We start from the raw sequence: 19,007 nt of genomic DNA, 5'->3' as shown, positions 1-19,007 counted from the left end.
ACAGGCAGAAGGATCCCGTCGATCCATAATCGCCTTTCATCATTGGTAACATAAGAAGTTGTGCGATGGACGTGGGATATGCCTGGGAAAAATATATATACTCCGAATTGAGGTGATTGTCGCCCGCTTCCTAATCGAAGGTGAGGGATGAGGTGTAAAGGCTTCCCCTGGTGGAACAGGTGCACGTTGCTGCTAATATTTCTTGGTATTGGGGGATGATATGAGATATATAGTCCCCGGATTTCGATTGGGTATCGACGACATCGCATAATGCAGTAGGCATCGTAAAAGAAACCCTTGTAGCTGGTATGCTAAGAGATTCACGAAGAAAAACATTTTGTGTCGACCCAAGCGTAGGGGGTTGATGAGCTGATGTATCCGGTTGCTGTAGCAAGCTAGCAGCGTCTGCGTGGACGTTGAAGCAGCCCAGCGATCGTGGGCATGTTTCTTGGCTTGCTAAACGCTGATTGTCCTTTACCTTTGGGGTTGTATAAATTTTGAAGCGGATATTGTCCCGAGTTGCTGTCGATTGAAGCCGTCGTCGAGCACGCCTTGCGATAACGTCTTGTCTCGCCTTCTCTTCTTTAGAGCCATACCTGCGGGATCGGCCGCGCTTGGTGGATGCTTGTGGCATGGCGACGCAAGGAGAGACGCGAGTGGAGAGTGAGTAGAGGAGGTTTTGGGAGCCCCATCAATTGAGTTTACCTCTGAGATGACTGCAAAATCCTGAATAGGCTAGTGCGGTGGAGGCGTAAACTGAACAGGTACAAGTTGTGACCGCTAAATTCTGATTGGCCATAGACTTGACCGCAAAATTCCAAAGAGAACGTTACAAATGGCCGACCGTTAGGCACAATATGGCACGTAGAATGGCTGTAACCCTTGCCCCATATTACCATGCCCAGCTTATCCCCTCCCCTTGTCTTTCTTGACTTTATGTATGGGAATGCACGGGCCAACGCTAACGGATTGAACTGGCCAATCATCATCCCCCTTTTGACTGACTCCCAGTCACTTCTCACCACATCAAAAATATTCAACCAACTTTCGAACTAATCGCTCTGGCGCAAAACGGGATTAAATCAATTGATATACTGGTGAAATACTCTCCTTGATATTACCTTTCCGTGCATATAGATATTACGTATTCTACTTGGCAAAATGTCTACGACCTAGCCTTCCCTCTTGGTTCTACGACTTTGCCCTCGGTCGTCAAGAGTGGGGCGCCCAGTTTGTATGGTATTTTCTGCGACCTAGCCAGGCACGGTCGTAGATGACTTAGTGCAAGCAGAATTCTGCCGACGCTCCCGAAGTACCTATCCCCAACAAAAAAGTGGGTGACGAATCAGAGGCTGCAAAACTGGAGCGTCCCTAAGGCAGATGCGCCTCTATCAATTCTTGATGCGTCCCTATCAATTGCCATAAATTAAGTCTTAATAAATATTTTTAAAATCTCTTATTTTTTTTAAGTTTTACCTACATAAAAGACACTTCTTTTTCTTAGTAAATCTTATATATTTCAAAGTCGCTTTTTCCTGAATGAAGGAGCGTTTTCCCTAATCAATGACCCCCCGTGCCTGACCTCAGGCACTTGACAAAGTGATGAGGGCAGGTACGGGGGGCCGGTCTCCAGGCCCCAACAAGTACCTAGAGATCATATGTAATATTCTTAGTTCTCAACCACTCCCCTAGGCCAGCATTGAATCTTCCAAACCCACTTGCCTTTGCTCCTCCATGCGGGAGGACAGCTTCATCCTGAACAGTCATACGATTGATGTGTACGGCGCCAGTTTCGATACGTTTAGCTAGTCGCAAAGCTTTTCGGAGGTCCCGGGTGAAAATTGCGGAACTGAGCCCATACTCAGTATTATTGGCGATCTGCAATGCCTCCGCCTCCGTCTCAAATTCGATTAAAGAGACAGTAGGCCCGAAGGATTCTTTTTCGTATATTTCCATATCCGGTTTGATGCCGCTGATGATAATTGGCCGTAAACGCGTTGTGTTAGTATCTCCATCAACTTGACCACAAACTAGTTTCGCGCCTTTGCCCACAGCATCCGTTGCCAGTCTCTTGTTCTTGGTAACAGCATTGCTCGAGATAAGCACCGGCGCAGCGCCTGATGATGGAAAGATTCGTTCTACCCATTCCCGTAATTTCTCCTCGAGGCTATGCTTGATGTCTTTGTGAACAAGGATTCGCTCTGTGCTCATACAGACCTGCCCGGCGTGAATAAAAGCACCTAGAACACACTCCTTAGCTGTCACTTCGAGATCGGCATCTTGAAGAACAATTGCAGGGGCTTTTCCACCAAGCTCTAACAGAATTGGTTTCAAGCTTGTCCCTGCCATCTGAGCAATAATGCGACCAATAGCAGTACTACCGGTAAAGTTTATCTTTTTAATCTCAGGGCTTTCAATCATGGCCTTGGCGACATTTGGTGCATTGCTGGGAGAGCAAGTAATGAAGTTTAGCACACCGGGAGGAAGACCAGCCTCTTCAAGGACCGAAGAGACCGCCCAATAACATCGAGGGCTCAGCTCAGAACCCTTTAATACGACAGTATTGCCCGCAGCGATAGCCCAGATAACAGCTCGGAAGCCGAGGGCATACGGCGCGTTCCTGTTGTACGTGTAAGCATAACTCGAAGATTTTGGGCTTCACGCTAGGACTCACCATGGTGCCATAGCCAAGACGACGCCATATGGCTCTTTGACGACAAGAGCTCCCACAGAAGCATCGTCCAGTATCGGAATACCTCCCTCCACGGCCACAATTCTGCCTGCGCAGTCTAGCACATGCCCCTTCGCTGCAGACAAGTTGAATTCCGCCCAACCCTCGTCACAGCCCGTCTCAGTCATCATATACTGCTTAAGCTCTGTCCATCTGTGATCGATGACATTGGCAGCCTTGAGGAAAATATTCCGGCGCTCCCCAGGTGTAGTCAGACTCCAAGAGCCAAATGCTATGGTACCGGAGCGAACGGCAGATAGGGCCTGAGGAACACCAGCATTGCTGGCTTTGTGGACGACTATTCCAGTATCTGGGCGGATCACGTCGAAGGATTCGTCCAGATGAACTTGCTTCCCAGCTATGACATGGGGAACAGGACCACCTTGTCGAGAGTTGTCGGTCTTCGTCATCGTCATCCTCACTGATATCCTGAATCCCTAGGTATAATCGGTCAGCTTGCCTGCAATACAGCTATAGTGACGAACCCTATACCTGGTATAGCTCTGTGTGCAGAGTTAATTATCTTGGTGCTGGGGTGGAATAGCCTGTTGGATAGGAGTGGAACGATATGTGAAAGAAGAAAAAGGAGCGGTATTTATAACGAGATAGCTCTATAGATATAACCCTCGGATTTGTTACCTGCTTAACACAACGCTTACATATAGCTTATTCTGTTATTGTTAACAGCAGGCCCCACGGGGTTGCAAACTCCCCGCATTCTGCATTCTGCGTCCTGCCAACTTCATTGTTCTGCGGGGTACATCCGTCTGGAGTTTGATTGCAAATCACGAGTTCGACTCTAGGTAGGTAGAAAGGTCGCTAGTCTGGATGAATAGCGCGTGCGGGCGTGCGAGTGTGCGTGTGTGGATGTATTGGAATGCTGCATTATTGTGGCAGTGTTTCGAGTAGAGCGACATCTTATCAGCAGTATGAAACCTACTATTGAGGTTGTCAATCTACAAGTCCTGCTTGGGTGGCCGGTGATGCTAATAGCGGTAGCGCGGATCTGAGGCTTCGCGACAACGAGATTTCTCCTTAACAAGTTAATCACTGCTGGATTCTTAACTCCTTGGCTCCCGGCAAGCGGCAACTGAGTACGGCATTGAGACTTTGAGAGGCGGAATTGCCTCTGTTTCTCCATTTGGGGGTGGTTCAAAGCACCCAAATGTCAAATAAATGTTACTGGGATACCATTGACAGTGCTATGTATAATTAGAGGTGTTACTGTAGTCAAGACTGGGCTAAGTCAAAGCCCGGGGAATGTATATTGCCACGTACTTAATACTAAAAAGGTAATTTTACCGCAATATTTCATGATGTCCCTAACCCCCCAAACGTGCATGCTTTGATGAGAGAGAATTACGTCTAACAGGGCATGATGGAAGTTTCTAATGAGCCGGACAGTGGGGCAAATCTGGGGCAAATATGCGATGAGCTGAATGACGGTCTTAGAACGGTGGTTCATGACTTCAGGGGGTTGCCAAATTAGGAAATTCTGCCGCAGGTGCGGACAACTTACAATTCCCGGGGCGGCATCTTTACTGGTAGTCGATTTGTGCGCGCTCCACAGTATCCGAAAGGCGGGGAAGCTTAGCTACTGGCTTAACCAAGTACCGTAGGAAATTACTTGGGCGAAGGGAAAACGGCACTTGTATCGGGGTTTGCTATTCCTTCCCCACAGATCATGTCAAGCAGCGGAACTGATTACATTGACGGACAAGGTATTCGGCAGTTTTAATGTTGGCTGCTGATATATTATCTCATACGTAGAAGCTGGATGACTCCTCTATTCAAACTCAACATTCATTTTCACCATGAACCAAGGATTTGCAGTGATTTTGCGCCCCGACTTTGGCGTGCTCGCCATCACAACTATCTTTTTCATCGTCCTCTACGTCATCTACCAGAGACTCTTCTCTCCTTTTTCGAATATCCCAGGGCCTTGGGCCGCTAGTGTTTCCAGGCTGTGGTTAACATGGCATGCGTACAAGGGAGACTTGCACCTGGTGATGATGGCTCTGCACAAGAATCACGGAAGTGTCGTCCGAATTGCACCCAGTGAAGTGCACGTCTGCTTGGCTATGCTTTAGGGATATGGCTGACAGGTTGTTCAGGAGCGTCTCAGATCTCGCGTCTATCAAAGTCATATACGGTGAGAAGACTGGTAGAAATCATAAGCGAAATTCGCTAATAATGGCAAGGTGCCGGTTCCAAGTTTCGCAAGTCAAGCTGGTACAACGTATGGCAAGGTAGAAGAAAATTCGACCTTTTCGCAGAGCAAGATGAAAAGATTCATGGTGCTCAACGACGTCTTGTCAGCAGACCATATGCCATGACTTATCTGAAAGATTTGGAGCCTTTTGTCGACAGTGCGCTACATGTTTTCATTGATAAGCTCCATGGCATGGCTGGGCAATCAATCGACCTAGGTGCTTGGCTCCAGTTATTTGCTTTTGGTACGGTTAGATCCAAGGCTCCATTGAAACTCTGATCTGACACATCTAGATGTAATTGGGGAACTCACTTTCTCCAAGCGATTTGGATTTCTGGAAGCTGGACAAGACGACGGCTCGTTCAAGCAAATCGAGGATGCACTTGTGTCTGCCTCCTGGATTGGCCAGGTCCCTTGGTTGTACTGGCTTCATGACTATCTGTCTCCCGTCATCGGAACATGGGTGGGGATTGCATCACGGCATGGCACTATTCGTACCCTTGCCGCACGCGAGGTCTCTGACCGCCTCGATCGAGGATCTGGACATTCCGATATTCTCAGCAAGTTGCTGGCAGTTCACCATGAGAAGCCGGATCAATTTGACCATACAGCGCTTGTATCAATGGCAACATCCAACATCTTTGCGGGTAGCGACACTACGGCAATTTCCATTCGAGCCATATTTGACTTTCTGCTGAGAAATCCTAGTTGCAAACGACGCTTGATTGATGAGATTGATGACTTGCAAAGGCGGGGTGAGCTCAGTGACCCTGTTTCGGTCACGCAGGCGGAGAAACTGGAATATCTGCAGGCCGTCATGTATGAAGCTCTGCGGCTTCATCCTGCTGTAGGCATGGCTCTACCTCGTGTTGTGCCTCCCGGTGGTGCTGAAATTGATGGGCATTACATGCCCCCCGGGGTGAGTTTCTTACACCTGATTCTTACTCTTCGCTGCAACCACCGTTCGGAACACTAATATGTTATCTAGTCTGTGGTTGGGGTGAATCCCTGGGTCGTTCATCGCAATAATGAAGTTTTTGGCCCTGACGTGCACGAATTTCGACCTGAAAGATGGCTTAAAGAGGATACAGGAGACATGCGTACGCTATTCACGTGTGGGAGATGGGGCGAGCTGACAGTTGTCCAGATCGCTTTTTCTTTGCTTTCGGCTCTGGTGCAAGAATGTGTATCGGAAAAAGTAAGCCTTCACAGCCTTTATGGAAACCTCGGTACTAACAGCTTGCAAAGACATCAGTTGGATGGAAATGCTCAAGGTAAGGCTTATGTGCGTTTTCTAGGCTATAAGCGTGACTGAGCCTGCCTCCTCCATTTGCAATAATCCTGCGGCCAAATTGTTTCCTCTCCTCCATGGCATATCATGCAACATAGGTTTATAACGTCACAAGCTTACGTCTAGCTAGCTCATTCCGACCCTTTTGAAGAACTTCAACATAGAACTGGTTAATCCACATGTGGGCTTAACACAGAGATGCCAGTTAGTCAAGTAAATTCAGTTATGCCTATCGACCATTCTAGCTAACGTTCCTGAAGCTGGTTTGTCATTCAGAAAGGATTGCAGGTGACAATTACACCAAGGAAGGGAACGGTTTAGAAATTACATTTGATTAAGAGTCAAGGTTCAAAACAGATTCTACTCGATTTGTTATTTCTTCATGTACGTCTGCCTTCAAGAAGAAAGGCGCTGTTGATTGAAATGCATAGAAAAAATTGAATATATCATGTTTGCTGCAGCGCAGCATTTCTCGATCTTTTGTTGTTTATATTGCGCAGTAGTGCTGAGTGGAAAAACGTTTATTAAACTTCATTGTTTATTACTGAGATGGGAGTTCTTCTTGGGTTTATATCTCTGGATAATTTCATCTAGGACTTTCAGACTAACAGTCTTTTTGCTGGAAGTTCTTTCGACGTGTTTTAGCGGAAGAGTTATCTCCATTATCCTGGCCTGGCTGCCTCGCCTTCAATCAGCTAGTCTTTGGCGCGAGGTAATTTGGTGCCAAACACTTGTTGATCTCTTAAGTTTTGTCCTCTTTATATCACTTGTTGGTAACTCTGTGCTCTTGTCTCTCTTATTATCTAATCGACCTGGTCTCTAGTCCGGCTGTTGTTCTCGCTGAACAACGCTTGGGGTTAAGCGAAACTGTATGGCGGCCGGCGGTCAATAGGCGGACGGGTACCCGTCCCAATTGCCATATTCAGTCTAGCCCTCTCCGCTATCGGATTGCCTCCCGCTGTGCAATTCCACTGTCTCGAGTGGTTTTACTTGAAGTCCCATTAACCTGCTATGTTTTTTTCAAAGTAAGTCGATGACTTTGATTTGAACAGCCTTGATGTATTCAAGTGATACATCCACTCTAATAAACTCTACTGAACCACGGCTGAACTACAATACAACTTTCTTCCTGTTCCGCGGCAGAATACAAGGCTTCTTGTTCATCGATATCCCGCTGAGCCATCTCCCAAAGCTCGCCCATGCCTCTTCTGCTTGTAAACAGTCGTCCGTTCTCGGTCTCCTCAGCTACTCGTGCTTCGATGCGACCAGTCTCTGCTTTGTCCCAGTCTAAGTAAGCCACCATCTCTTCTTTAGTCCACTCTCTCAGACCCGTCGATGTTTTGCAGTACCTCCCCATCTGCTTATAATCAAGGCACCAGCTGTAGCTTGCTTTTGGGTATCCTAAAGGCAAGCCCATTGCTTTTCGATACTGGCGATTACCAAGCCAGGTTCCCGGGGGTTGAGCCTTATACCAGTCCTCTCTTGACTTGACGTATCTCTGGTGGATGGCTCGTGGATCGTCATACCTTAGATGTGTACTTGGGTCTGAAGCTGGGTCGTCCGAGGTTAACTGTGAAGACACCGGCGGTGTATACATAGATGGTGCAGGTAATAGATGCCGAGGTTCTGGAGTCGTTATGTGTCGGTCCACCTGCTCTGTTTCGAAGGTCAACTGGCATGGCAGATCTTGACAAGTTAATTCAGGCTCAAACTCGAAATTTTCCAAAGTCGTGATCGGTTGCCACTGTATTTCGTCGAGCGTTTCCATCGCTGGTGGCCTTGGCTCCTCCGGGACCGCAAAGGGTATCCATTGAAAATCTTCCGAACACGTCTGCGGCTGGTCTGAAGATACGACTGGCAATGCTCTTAGTTCTGAGTATCGTAGTGGACACTCCTTCGAGTTCGTTGTGTGACCTAGTATATGACATTTGCTGCACAAAGGAGGGTTTCGTATCGGCCTTGCGTTTTCGATGACTTCGAAACCACTAAGTTCTCTTCTCACACTAGATAACGGCAAAGACGAACTCGCAGTCACTGGATCGACTCGCTGGCGGGGTTCTAAGAGGGGTCGCCGATTATCTTTCCGAGTCAAGTGCCAGTGCGGATGGAAATCTTCGAGTTGTAGTGCCTGGTCTCGAACTAATAAACCCTTCAGCTTGTGAGCGCAGGGTAGCCCTTGTGATCGTGAGAAAGAACCAGTACAGGCTGACATGGGAGCAGAGTCTTCATGCAATAAAAGCTTTCGTTGTTGCTCAACTTTTCGCAAAGCTTCATGAGACACCCAACCACGTACTGCACCATAGAGGGTACTGGAGAGTTCAATAGGTGTCCTGATCTTCTGCTTGGCTTGGTTCGACTTCAGCTCCGCCAGTTGATTCAGTAGTGCATGCTTGATCGATCGCCAAGCTTCGAACAAGTCCAATGTAGATACTTTGAGGTGGCTCTTAAGCAGCCAGTGTATGCCTTCAACCCTTGAAGTAACGACGTTGTCAAAGTGGGGGTGTTGGTTGACCCACGCCTTCACCAGCTTCTCTTTGTATTGGTCAAGCCAGTTTGTCTTGATATATCTGACTTCTTCGATATAATCCGGGAGATATTTCTTCTCAAACTCGGACACTCGTTCGTGGAAAGTTTGTTCATTCGGTGACTTGATGATCGAATGCCAATGGCCGTAAAACTCATTCCAAGCCTCTATTCCCGGGTTGTCCCCTCGAGTCTGGCGCGTAAATCTTGGCTGACAGTAGCGGAGAACTGCCTTGTTAGCATGCTAGAGACATAGCAGCGGCCTTGATGATGGGAAGCAATTATCGACAGTATTCATACATGCTAGGCAGCGATCAGTCAAGATGACAGAGGGATGCCTAATCCTGTGGTTTTCGCACAACGATCGGAATCGATCTAACGCCCAAAAATAGTCTTCTTCACATTCCCCACTCAGGAAAGCGAACGCGACACAGAACGAACGTTGACAAGAGTCGACACCGATCAAGTCCAAAAGTGGCATGCCGTATTTGTTGGTTTTATATGTACAGTCTAAGATTAAGACATCCGGATATGCCTGTAGGTATGCCACTGACTCGGGATGCGCAAATAGAACAGCTTTGACTCGACCGTCTGGACCGGTTTGAAATTGACTCCAAAATCCTTCTCTAAACAGCTGATCAGCAAGTGCGTTAATGCTGCTTTGTCCTTGACACACTTCTCGTCTAGCATCTGCAATACGATTGTAGATGTCCTGTTGTGTTGCTATCGTGTCGGTGTTCTGCTGCATGTACGTTCTAATTTCTTTAGGGGCTATCCCAGCGTTGGCAAGGCCAGTCAGTTGAGACAGTTGCTCCTTAGACAGTGTTCGAAGTACCGGGTGGGCGGTGGTGTCTTGGCTTGGTTCATGGTTATGTAGTGAGAATCGGCTGTCAGAACGGTGCCGCAGAGTCCAGGTACTTCTATCATTATTTTCCTTCGCCAGTACAGAGAACTCGCAGCCTGTTGTTCGAGTTGTCGTCTTACGTTGGCGTTCTCTGGAAACGATTGGATGGTTACGGCGACGATCACACATGTACGTGATCGTCCTCCTGCCAGTTTTCTCCTTGGTTGACCTTCCAGTTATGAACGCATAGCCCCTGGTCGCTGCCCAGGCGTTGATTGCCTCGAATAGCGCCTCCCGTGACTCATACTCGCCTTCAGGAGGGACACAGTCACCAGGAAACGGTGTCGGACTTTGAGATTGGTTGACGTTCATAGCGAAGCAGTCGCCGTTAGCCCGTAATCTCGACACGATTAGCAGCGAGTGCAGTAGAACGCGACATTCGAGATGGCGCGAGAGGGAGACCGATAGCGGAGTGAGCTATACCAGATATGGTAATTGGGACGGGACCCGTCCCATTTTAGAAGGACGGGTACCCGTCCGCCTATTAGCCGCCGTTGGAAAAGAGTGGTGCACGGGCCACAAAAACTTGTAATGGATGTCATTACCAGTGGTAATTGGTACAGTAGGGTTGTCGCTGTTAATCTGCCTGTATAACGGACCATACACTCATCTACAGCGAGATGAGAGCCCGGTTGAAAGAGCGCAGCTGACACTTTCTGTATGTAGTCAGACCACTCTTCAGCAGCTTGGAATACCTTCGGAAGGGGTGCGTTTTCATCGATCTTGGTGTAGTCAAAGGGACGAAGGTAGCGGTGGATTAGCTGAAACCTCCAATAGGGCATGAACTTGATAACTGAGTGCAGGGGGGCTTGTTCTCCTAGCCGGGGGGCTTTCCAATGGCTTCGAAGCTTCCTTTCCTTGTGAATTCCTATGTAAATCAGCATGCCGAGCCATACGTAGATCTATGCGGTGGAGATCCCTTCCCAAGCTAGGAGCTGTGACCGTTCGGTTCATGAAGTGGGTTATTCCAGCTGTCAACCACGCTATTTTCAAGCAGGTAACAAATCCAGCTATTGGTGTATTCGATCCATCGCCAAAGCAGCGATTTAGGCACAAAAAGCTGGAAAAGATCAAGTGGTGTAGTAGGCAAATAACCAATGTGATAATTGCGATGTTGCACGATGAAAGGGTCGAAATTGAAGCCGCGAGATTCATCGGGCGGAAAATCATTAGCTCCGGCAGCCTCCTTGGGGTCCGTGCGGGGGCCCTTGTGTTGCTTGAAGAAGCTCTTATCATCATAGGAATCAACCTCTTGTCTTTGATCACAATCTGAAGATGTATTCATTGTTTTAACTGCAATTAATTGCATAGTAATTTAGCTGTGAAAGGTTGGAAATTGAAGCTTTTGGTACCCCGCTTGTACCGAGATAAAGTGGGGCCGGGTACGGTTTGGAGCCCTTGAGCTCTTAGGAGATAAAGGGGCAACTGGTGGTATTAGGGCCGCTGTTGGTCCTGGAGCAACGCGGTCCTGGTCCTATGAATATAGGTCCTTTGTTGATTGGTTAGGTGGAGTTAGAAAAGTGGACTTCACGTGATATAACTGCTAGGGTCGTAACACTTCCGTCGAATTTTCTATCAACCCAGGAAAATACACACAAGAAAGGACTAGCCCTCTGCATACTCCACTACATGTAATCCGTTATTTTATCTGGCTTCGTCCCTGAATTGATGCCTATGGCTCATTTCGTTGTGGCTTCACCCTCGAAAATGAAAGAGCTGGATCCCCGCAGCAGATCTGCATATTCTTCATACATAGGCTTCAGACCAGTTTCCAATGTCTCTTTAAAGAAATCTTCAAAGGAGATTCCTTCCATGTCGGGGTATAGGTCCTTGCTGACCTGGTAACCTAGATAGCGGGCGTATTCGGGTGTATTTTCTCCCATAATGTCATATGACTTTTGGTAGGTGAACTGGTAGTAATCCATCATCTTGTAGGGATCGTCCTTGGTTCTGGCAATACCATCGTCAATCTCGTCGGCGGTGCGCTACGAGGTGGAGAGTCAGTATATAGGTTATCATAAAGACTGTGATAATAATACGGAAACATACATATTTCCTTTCTATTTTCTCGCCGCTGATTCTCTCAACTGTATCATACAGCTCGTGCTGAGTGCGGAGGTCAGTATAGGAGAAAACCTTCTGGTTAAGCGTCCTAGGGTCAGTGATGATACGAGCAACATATACGCCGACATCGCGGGAATCGGTCCTGGCACAAGGTATGTCACCGCTGCCTCCGATGGCACTATTATACAGAAAAAGGTTGCGATCAATGCGTCCGGAGGGCAGGCGGGGAAGGCTGATCTGGTACCACCAACCGACGTCGATGACGGTATAAGGAAGATGTAGTCTCTGAATATGATCCAGGGTGGTCTCCTTCTACAGACCCAGACGATATGTCAGTCCTCTAATTTTGAAGCAGAACATTTCTGTGGCACCACTTACAGTATCTCGCAGCGTTTGGATACCCCTAGGCATCACTGTTGCATAGAAGCATGGAACATAGCGTTTTACACCTGCCTTCTTGGCTGCGTTGGCAAGAATAGCTTCATCAATCAGGCAACAAATAATAAGGACATCGATGCCTTTGAGCTGAGCTGCGAGATGGTCCTCGGGGTCATCAAGGCTGAATGACACAATGCTGACGCCCTTACTCTGTAGCTCGATGACCTTGGGCTTCTTGAGTGAGGAAGGTCGGACAAGGGCGGCAATATCCTGCTTCCATGGTGAGGCTGAGAATACCTCACAAGATCTGATGGAGACTTACGAATCTTGTTTTGGTTGATGCAAGTAGGCCATTAACAATGGATGTGCCGTTCTGGCCTGTGGCCCCAAGGATTGCCACCTTCATGTTGGGACGGTTGATGAAGGGTGAGGAATATGCTTTTAAGAATATCTGGGAAGAAAGCTGTGTACCTTACGTTTGCTAGAGGACATGCAATTCTTTTATGCTTGAGATATTCGAACGGCCCCGCTTACATTCCCACATTGATCACTCCAGTTCTACATCGTAACCGCTGAAAGATTTCAAATTCTTTAAGCAGGCGCTGGAGACAGACAGACTAGACCCACTGAAACCACACTAGCTCATGGCTTTCCGCTCGGGAATTCTTCCGCGCGGGGTTTTCCGAGCGGGTTTTATAAAGTGGGAGACTTTGCGTTTTAGGTTTTCCTTCTTTTCCCACCAACACCAACCATTTCCCAGCAATAAGACGTGGATATTACGTTTAATCAGACGAGCACGAGATTGTTGGAATGAAGCCCTCAACATGCTGGACGTGCCGCCTGCGTCACAAAAAATGCGACGAGTCGCTGCCAATTTGTGGCGCTTGCGCAGCGCTAGAGATTGATTGCCACTATTCCCCCCGAAAGCCCCAGTGGATGGAGTCTAAGAAGCGTCGGCTTGAAGCCATGACACAGCTAAAGGCGCAAGTCAAGAGAAGCGCAAAACGACGGCGCAGAATCGCTCAAATGAGGACCATCGCCAATGGAATCGATGCCAGCCCAGACTTTGGTACACTTGAGCAATGTTCTGATACTTTCCAGGATCCTCTGTCCCAAGAGACTCATTGCCCATCGGTCACGCCGTCATCGAAACCAATCACCCCACCAACAATAACGCCGACCAAGAATGGGGCAGCCTTCGTTTCAGTGTATATGGACTACATTTTCCCCATTCTTTATCCCTTTTACCGACCATACATCACTCAAGGCGGACGCATCTGGTTACTATCCCTGGCGATGAAGAATACCGGGTTCATGAGCAGTATCAAGAGCATCTCTGCACTCATCCTGCGGCTTATTCCTGCTCATGTTGGCCCGGGACAGGAGGCTTGTGCCTCAAAAACGTGGGACGAAATTCATACCCAGGCCAGCGTCGCCCTGGCAAGTATGCAACGCGACTTACAGCACCTTCACGAACGCGGCATAGGGAACTGTCTCTCGAGCAGCGTGCACTTGCTGGCAAATATGATGCAGCAACTTAGTTTTGAACTTGCAATTATGCCGTCAGGAAACTGGCAGGCGCATTTAGATGCGGCCACGAACCTGTTTGAGCAAATTCTCGAGCATCATGGTAAGGCTGGCCCGTCTCCGCAAGTATCCGCCGTACTCAGTAACTTATCTCACCCTTCTTGGCCGAGTGCGGCTGATGCCTTAAATACCGAACAGGGGGCATTCCGCTTCTTCTCTAGTATCTTACTGGTTGCCGATATCATCTCCAGCACGGTGCTTGACCAACCTGCCAAGCTACTTGAGTATCATTCTGAGCTCCGACGCAGCGACTCGCGCCAGAAGCCTAATGCTGACCTAGAAGAGGTAACCGGATGTCAGACCTGGGTTCTACTGGCTATAAGCGACATTTCATCGCTTTCGCGATGGAAAAAAGATCAGATGATAAGTGGCAAGCTGTCAAAGGATGAGCTCATTTATCAAGCGACTTCACTCGACAGAATTCTCAACAATGGTCTTGATAAGCTAGGGCAATATGACAATACAGAGCACATATCCCAACATATCCGCCCCCTAGAGTCGCTTCTCAATCAATCTGGATCTCCGTATGGTTATTCTTACTCTCCGCCAGAAGCCAAGTTGCCGCTGACGCGAATCTGGATTCATGTAGCTCGCACGTATCTTCTTTCTGTTAAGCTAGTCAGCAGCACGGAGACCTCCGAGCTTGAGATAAGCGTGGAGCAGACAATCCAGTCTTTTGGCGCCATCACTTCGTCTCCATGGCTGCGGTGGCTTGCCTGGCCGCTTTGTGTAGCCGGCATCTATGCCAGCAAAGAGCAAAGGCCAGCCATTTGTGAAATAATGGCCTTGGTACGTGGTTTCAACGCCTTTGGTACTATACAGGCAGCGTTCGACATTATAGAAAAGACATGGCAGAAGCGAGATGCAGGCGAAGCGTGTCTAGATCTGTCCGCATGCCTTAGTAGCCTGGGATATAAGGCCCTGTTAGTATAGTGTTACGACCCCGTCATCCTTTTCTGTAGTACCTACATCTTTCGCTTACATCACCACCAATTACCCAAGGACCGAATCTCAGCATTTCGATCCTTAGGCACCCAACCAATCAGAGAAGGACCAATGCCTAAACACTATGGTCCAGTGTTACGACCCTAGCGGTTACGTCACGTGTACCCCACAAAAGGCTTATGCAAGACGTAGACCCACCAATAGCCAAGAACCAATTAGAACTAGATTACCTTATAAGATAGGATTATAATATTCTAGGACCTGCTGTAATCTAGGATTACTAAGATCTAATTATACTAATAGTTCTTATACATTACCCTTAGTATATAAAATATATTCATTAGCACTTTTATAAATTCTAGCTTACTAGGTATTAATAAAACTTTTTTATATTAATTAAGCCTAATATACTAAATCGTCTTTCCAAACCCCGCATGCCCATCGACCCATAGGAGTTTTCGGTTTGTGGATCCTCCGGCTAACCAGCGGCTAAACACAGTGCGGTCAAAAATCCAATTGCAGGTACCTGGTGTCAGATATAGGGGTCTATTGTGTGTGTTGCTCTCTCTCTGATAGTTGGGTTGGAACCCTATTTCTATCTGTTCAGTAATGACCTATCTAAGAGGTTATTACAGTGCTGAGACAGCTCTCTGACCGGTAGTTCGGTCATCCGGTTAGCCGGTCTCATTTTCACCAGTATTCAACACCTGGGAGTTTTTTCTGAAGGGAGTCATGGTAGCGCTCCTCAGGAGGGCAACTGCTAAGCCAGGCACGAACTTCTTGACGGCGCGCTTCGGCTACGTAGCGTTAGTGCAAAGCCGATGAGCACGGATGCGGGACCACCTTACCTCTAACCTCCTCCTTAATTCGTTCCAAGACGCGACGAATCTCATCGTACCATCCGTGGCCTGGATCAGCTTCTACTTTTAGTCAGACGCAGCCTGTCCCGTAGCGCAACGTAGCTCATACCTCGAGTGAGTGTATCAGTGTGGCCAGCGTCTGGATTTTGCGCTGGCCATGGATTATTCCCCATACTCGGGGGCACCAGATTATGCAGTTGTTGGACCAGTTTTTCGAATATCTCAACTTGCTCTGTACGCTTTCCCTTACCCCATAACGCCCATGACATCTTATTCGTCTTCGACTCGTGTATTGTGTTGCGGGCCGTCGGTCGGCCCCGCTCTACTGAGTCCTTGTTGTCCAAGCCTGTACCCCGAGCTCGACGGGGAGGTACATTGCCAGCATCGCAAATCGCCTCGACGATGATATGTAATAATTCGGCTACTGCATCGGAAACGGCTTTATCATCCAGGGCTGGGTGATGAGAATGCTTCAGTCGGCCCTGCTCGATGCCCACGCCTGGACCCCATCGCTCGAAGCGAGCTCTAGCGGCTTTGAATCGGGTATTCAAGACGTGCGAGTCGGTTCCGAAGGTCCGGTAAGATTGTATTTTATCAAGGGCCTCTACGCACAGCGCTCATCATAAATCAACTCAATCAATCAATCACCCCAATCAAATCAATCAACTTAGTCAATTCCTTGCCTCAATCAAATCAATTCCAGTGATTTGTAAGTTGACATGATTTGATAAAGTTGATATATGCCATGCTGCATCTGAACTGCCCAAAAAGATTAAACCTGGACGTGCCCTCCGCCCAGTCCTACCCTGTACAAGATGGCCACAGATAGGCGATACTTCTTAGCCCTATATGAAGCCGTAGCCTCGTTGGTACCTGCTATCGCCGCCTAACGCACACCAACCCTCGGCAGGATGACGCGCTCCCTCTGCACCCTACCCCGGCGCGTCAATTTCGCTGTCAACAAGACATGGCACCAGCGACAAGATGCCAGACTTGCCACCACCCTCTACACCTGCGAAAGGCTCGCCGGTGATTTCGACGCCTTGCCCCACGCCACTTTTTCCCTCTGCGTTCTCGCGACTGTCTCAACCAAGGACCGTGGCCAAGCAGCTCGAGGAGGCTTCGGTCGGGGAGCTGCCCCCTAACCCGACTATTGAGGATCTACCGAAGGTCGTCTGGAAGAACCGCCGCTTCGTTCAAGAAGATTCGCTAGCTCGGAAAGGTGCAAAAGGCAGAAAAAGTTGGATCAGATCGCACGGCATGTTCTCCATTGAATTGAATCACCAGGATCAGCCCATCGGTCATGTGTGGTGCTGCAGCCGATGCGACACGAAGGGTCGGCCAGAATTCTTCTCAGTACAAGCGACATCTTCCGCAGCAGATCATCTTCGCAAGTATGGATCCGTCCTCTATACCAACATATCCCATATACTGACTTGCACAGAGCCCATCGGATCACCCCAGCGAGTCAATCAAGCCCCAGCGACGATAGCGCGATCGATCTCCAGTCCCATGCAACCCCCAAACGACCACGGCTTGACCAGAGCATAATACCAAGGGCAAAGGTCAAAGCTGTACAAGAACTTAGTGTTGGGTTCGTCATTGACAGTGATGTGCCCTTCACAATATTCGAGCACAAGTTTCTAAAGGAGCTCTTCTATCAGTTCGACCATGAACTAGCACTCCAAATTCCTTGGAGTAGCAGTTCTATTACCAGAGAGCTACAGAAGATCTTCGAGTCTAAGGCGGATATCATCAAAGCGGAGCTAGGCAGCGCCCTAACAAAAATACACATCAGCTTTGATCTCTGGACATCACCGAACCGTCTTGCGATAATGGCAGTTTTTGCACACTTCATCGACAAATTCGGGAACCAACAATCCAGGCTGCTCGCTCTACGCCGTCAGCTAGGTATCCACAGTGGTGAGAATCTTGCCGACAGACTTGCGTATTGTGATATCACGCGCTAAAGTGATATTCATATTCATATTCACATATTCGCAAAAAGTGTGCTAGAATATCACCCTAGCACTTTAGCACAATTGATATCCCTATAGCACTGTAGCACGATTGGTATCACTATAGCACTGTAGCACGATTGGTATCAATATAGCACTTTAGCACAATTGATATCCCTATAGCACTTCAGAACCTATACTGTCAGATATCCGCAAATCAATCAAAATTAACATCGGAGTCTTCACCGCCGCCACTATCAAAACCCGTATCAGTAATTACACCCATACCACCATGAACAGTCTTCTGGATATGCCCTTCACGCAGCCAGTTGCCTATACATTCAACCTTCTCAAGATTCTCGCAGGTCATTCGTTCTCTATCCCAGGAGAGAGTGCGTCGACCACCAGAGAAAGCAGATTCCGGATCAGCTGATTCAGGCGCGATCGAGAGGATATCAATAGCCATTCGACTTAGCTGAGGATAAGTCTTCCGCTGGCCCTTATGACACCACCATTGAAGTGGTGACCCACTTATTTTGATGGGTGTTGCCTTTATAAAGTCTTCAAGATCGTCCATACTATCACCCAGATCCTCGGTGACTTCCAACTCTTCAAGTAGAGCGTCCCACTCATTCGGCTGCCGCTTTTGCGAAGCAGATACCTCATCAACCGACTCTGCAGGTCCAGTCTCAGGCTGAGTTTTGTACTCTTCCCAAATTGTACGGACACCAGCAATGGCGTTCTCGTGCCATGACTCTGGCCAGTGGCGCTCAATGTACCTGATTCGCTTTGAGGCATCAAGAAGGAGGGCGGCAGCATAAACAGGCGTATCTTCGGTCATAGTATAATACTTGTCGAGAATGAACCAGCCCATCTCAATTGAATGAAGGATACGGCGATCAAACGTCTCCGGCTTCGAGTAATGTTCCTAGATTGGATAATTAGCCAAGTTAGGGTTTAGAGCCTATCAAGTGACAGCATACCTTGTTCTTTTCATAGTGGCGTAATAAACCATCCATAATTGTCAATATTTGCGACAATGTAGAGTTCTTACCCTCAGCCCATAAAGTTGCCGACGCGAATGGGTGGAGAAATCTATGTGTTCTTTCAAGGTAATCCCAATCTGATGAGTTGAGGATATTATCGTTGATCTCCTTATCGTAATCAAGCAAGAATTGCTTGATCTGTGATTGCCTTCGGATAAGATTATCGATCAGCTTATACCAAGAGTTCCATCTGGTGTCGTTATCGATCCCAAGCCGCAAGCTTACTCGATCCTCCCATAGATCACTGTGGATAGATGAATTTCGAAGCCAGACTGCAATGTTATGTAGTTTACGCATCGCCGGGATGGTTTGCCAGCCTCTGAATTTGTCATCCCTGAAATCGGGGGGCTTCCGAGCGGCCCTTTTAGCCTTTCCCTTCCATACCTTACTGAAAGACTGTTCTTGCTGTCCCGAAGCTTCAGACCGCGATGTTGGCTCATTGGCGGATACATCATAGAGTGTAAAGTAGAACTGTTCGTACATCTCGGCGCCGGTTACGTCGCTGGCA

General features: G+C 48.1%; 5 protein-coding genes across 5 annotated transcripts; 2 read left to right on the top strand and 3 right to left on the bottom strand.

The window, feature by feature from the left end:
• Positions 1-1,647: 1,647 nt before the first annotated feature.
• Positions 1,648-3,146, bottom strand: FOBCDRAFT_262865 (Aldehyde/histidinol dehydrogenase; the record flags this gene model as incomplete). Its single annotated transcript, XM_054706341.2, has 2 exons — positions 2,675-3,146; positions 1,648-2,620 (listed from the first exon to the last, which is right to left on the bottom strand). The coding sequence occupies exons 1-2, from the start codon at positions 3,139-3,141 to the stop codon at positions 1,648-1,650; spliced, it is 1,440 nt and encodes a 479-aa protein (XP_054562316.1). The 5' UTR covers positions 3,142-3,146.
• Positions 3,147-4,545: 1,399 nt separating this feature from the next.
• FOBCDRAFT_140852 (cytochrome P450 family protein) lies at positions 4,546-6,555 on the top strand (the record flags this gene model as incomplete). Its single annotated transcript, XM_059608111.1, has 9 exons — positions 4,546-4,800; positions 4,837-4,873; positions 4,933-5,187; positions 5,237-5,862; positions 5,932-6,043; positions 6,091-6,141; positions 6,192-6,217; positions 6,365-6,438; positions 6,495-6,555. 9 exons carry the CDS (start codon positions 4,546-4,548, stop codon positions 6,553-6,555), a joined length of 1,497 nt encoding a protein of 498 aa, XP_059465520.1.
• A 4,691-nt stretch (positions 6,556-11,246) lies between these two features.
• FOBCDRAFT_262864 (uncharacterized protein) lies at positions 11,247-12,657 on the bottom strand. The gene is made up of 4 exons (XM_059611317.1): positions 12,426-12,657; positions 12,104-12,373; positions 11,711-12,037; positions 11,247-11,646 (listed from the first exon to the last, which is right to left on the bottom strand). The coding sequence occupies exons 1-4, from the start codon at positions 12,507-12,509 to the stop codon at positions 11,341-11,343; spliced, it is 987 nt and encodes a 328-aa protein (XP_059465519.1). The 5' UTR covers positions 12,510-12,657; the 3' UTR covers positions 11,247-11,340.
• Positions 12,658-12,851: 194 nt separating this feature from the next.
• Positions 12,852-14,623, top strand: FOBCDRAFT_296555 (fungal-specific transcription factor domain-containing protein; the record flags this gene model as incomplete). The annotated part of the gene is made up of 1 exon (XM_054706338.2): positions 12,852-14,623. The coding sequence occupies exon 1, from the start codon at positions 12,914-12,916 to the stop codon at positions 14,621-14,623; it is 1,710 nt and encodes a 569-aa protein (XP_054562313.2). The 5' UTR covers positions 12,852-12,913.
• Positions 14,624-15,548: 925 nt separating this feature from the next.
• Positions 15,549-16,106, bottom strand: FOBCDRAFT_139746 (prion-inhibition and propagation-domain-containing protein; the record flags this gene model as incomplete). Its single annotated transcript, XM_059608061.1, has 1 exon — positions 15,549-16,106. A coding segment is annotated over one exon (558 nt), but the record flags the coding sequence as incomplete, so codon positions are not given.
• Positions 16,107-19,007: the final 2,901 nt, after the last annotated feature.

This window comes from Fusarium oxysporum, chromosome VII, assembly GCF_013085055.1.
Source record: "Fusarium oxysporum Fo47 chromosome VII, complete sequence".
NCBI classification, from domain to species: domain Eukaryota; kingdom Fungi; phylum Ascomycota; class Sordariomycetes; order Hypocreales; family Nectriaceae; genus Fusarium; species Fusarium oxysporum.
This window is presented reverse-complemented; position numbering and strand designations above follow the sequence as displayed.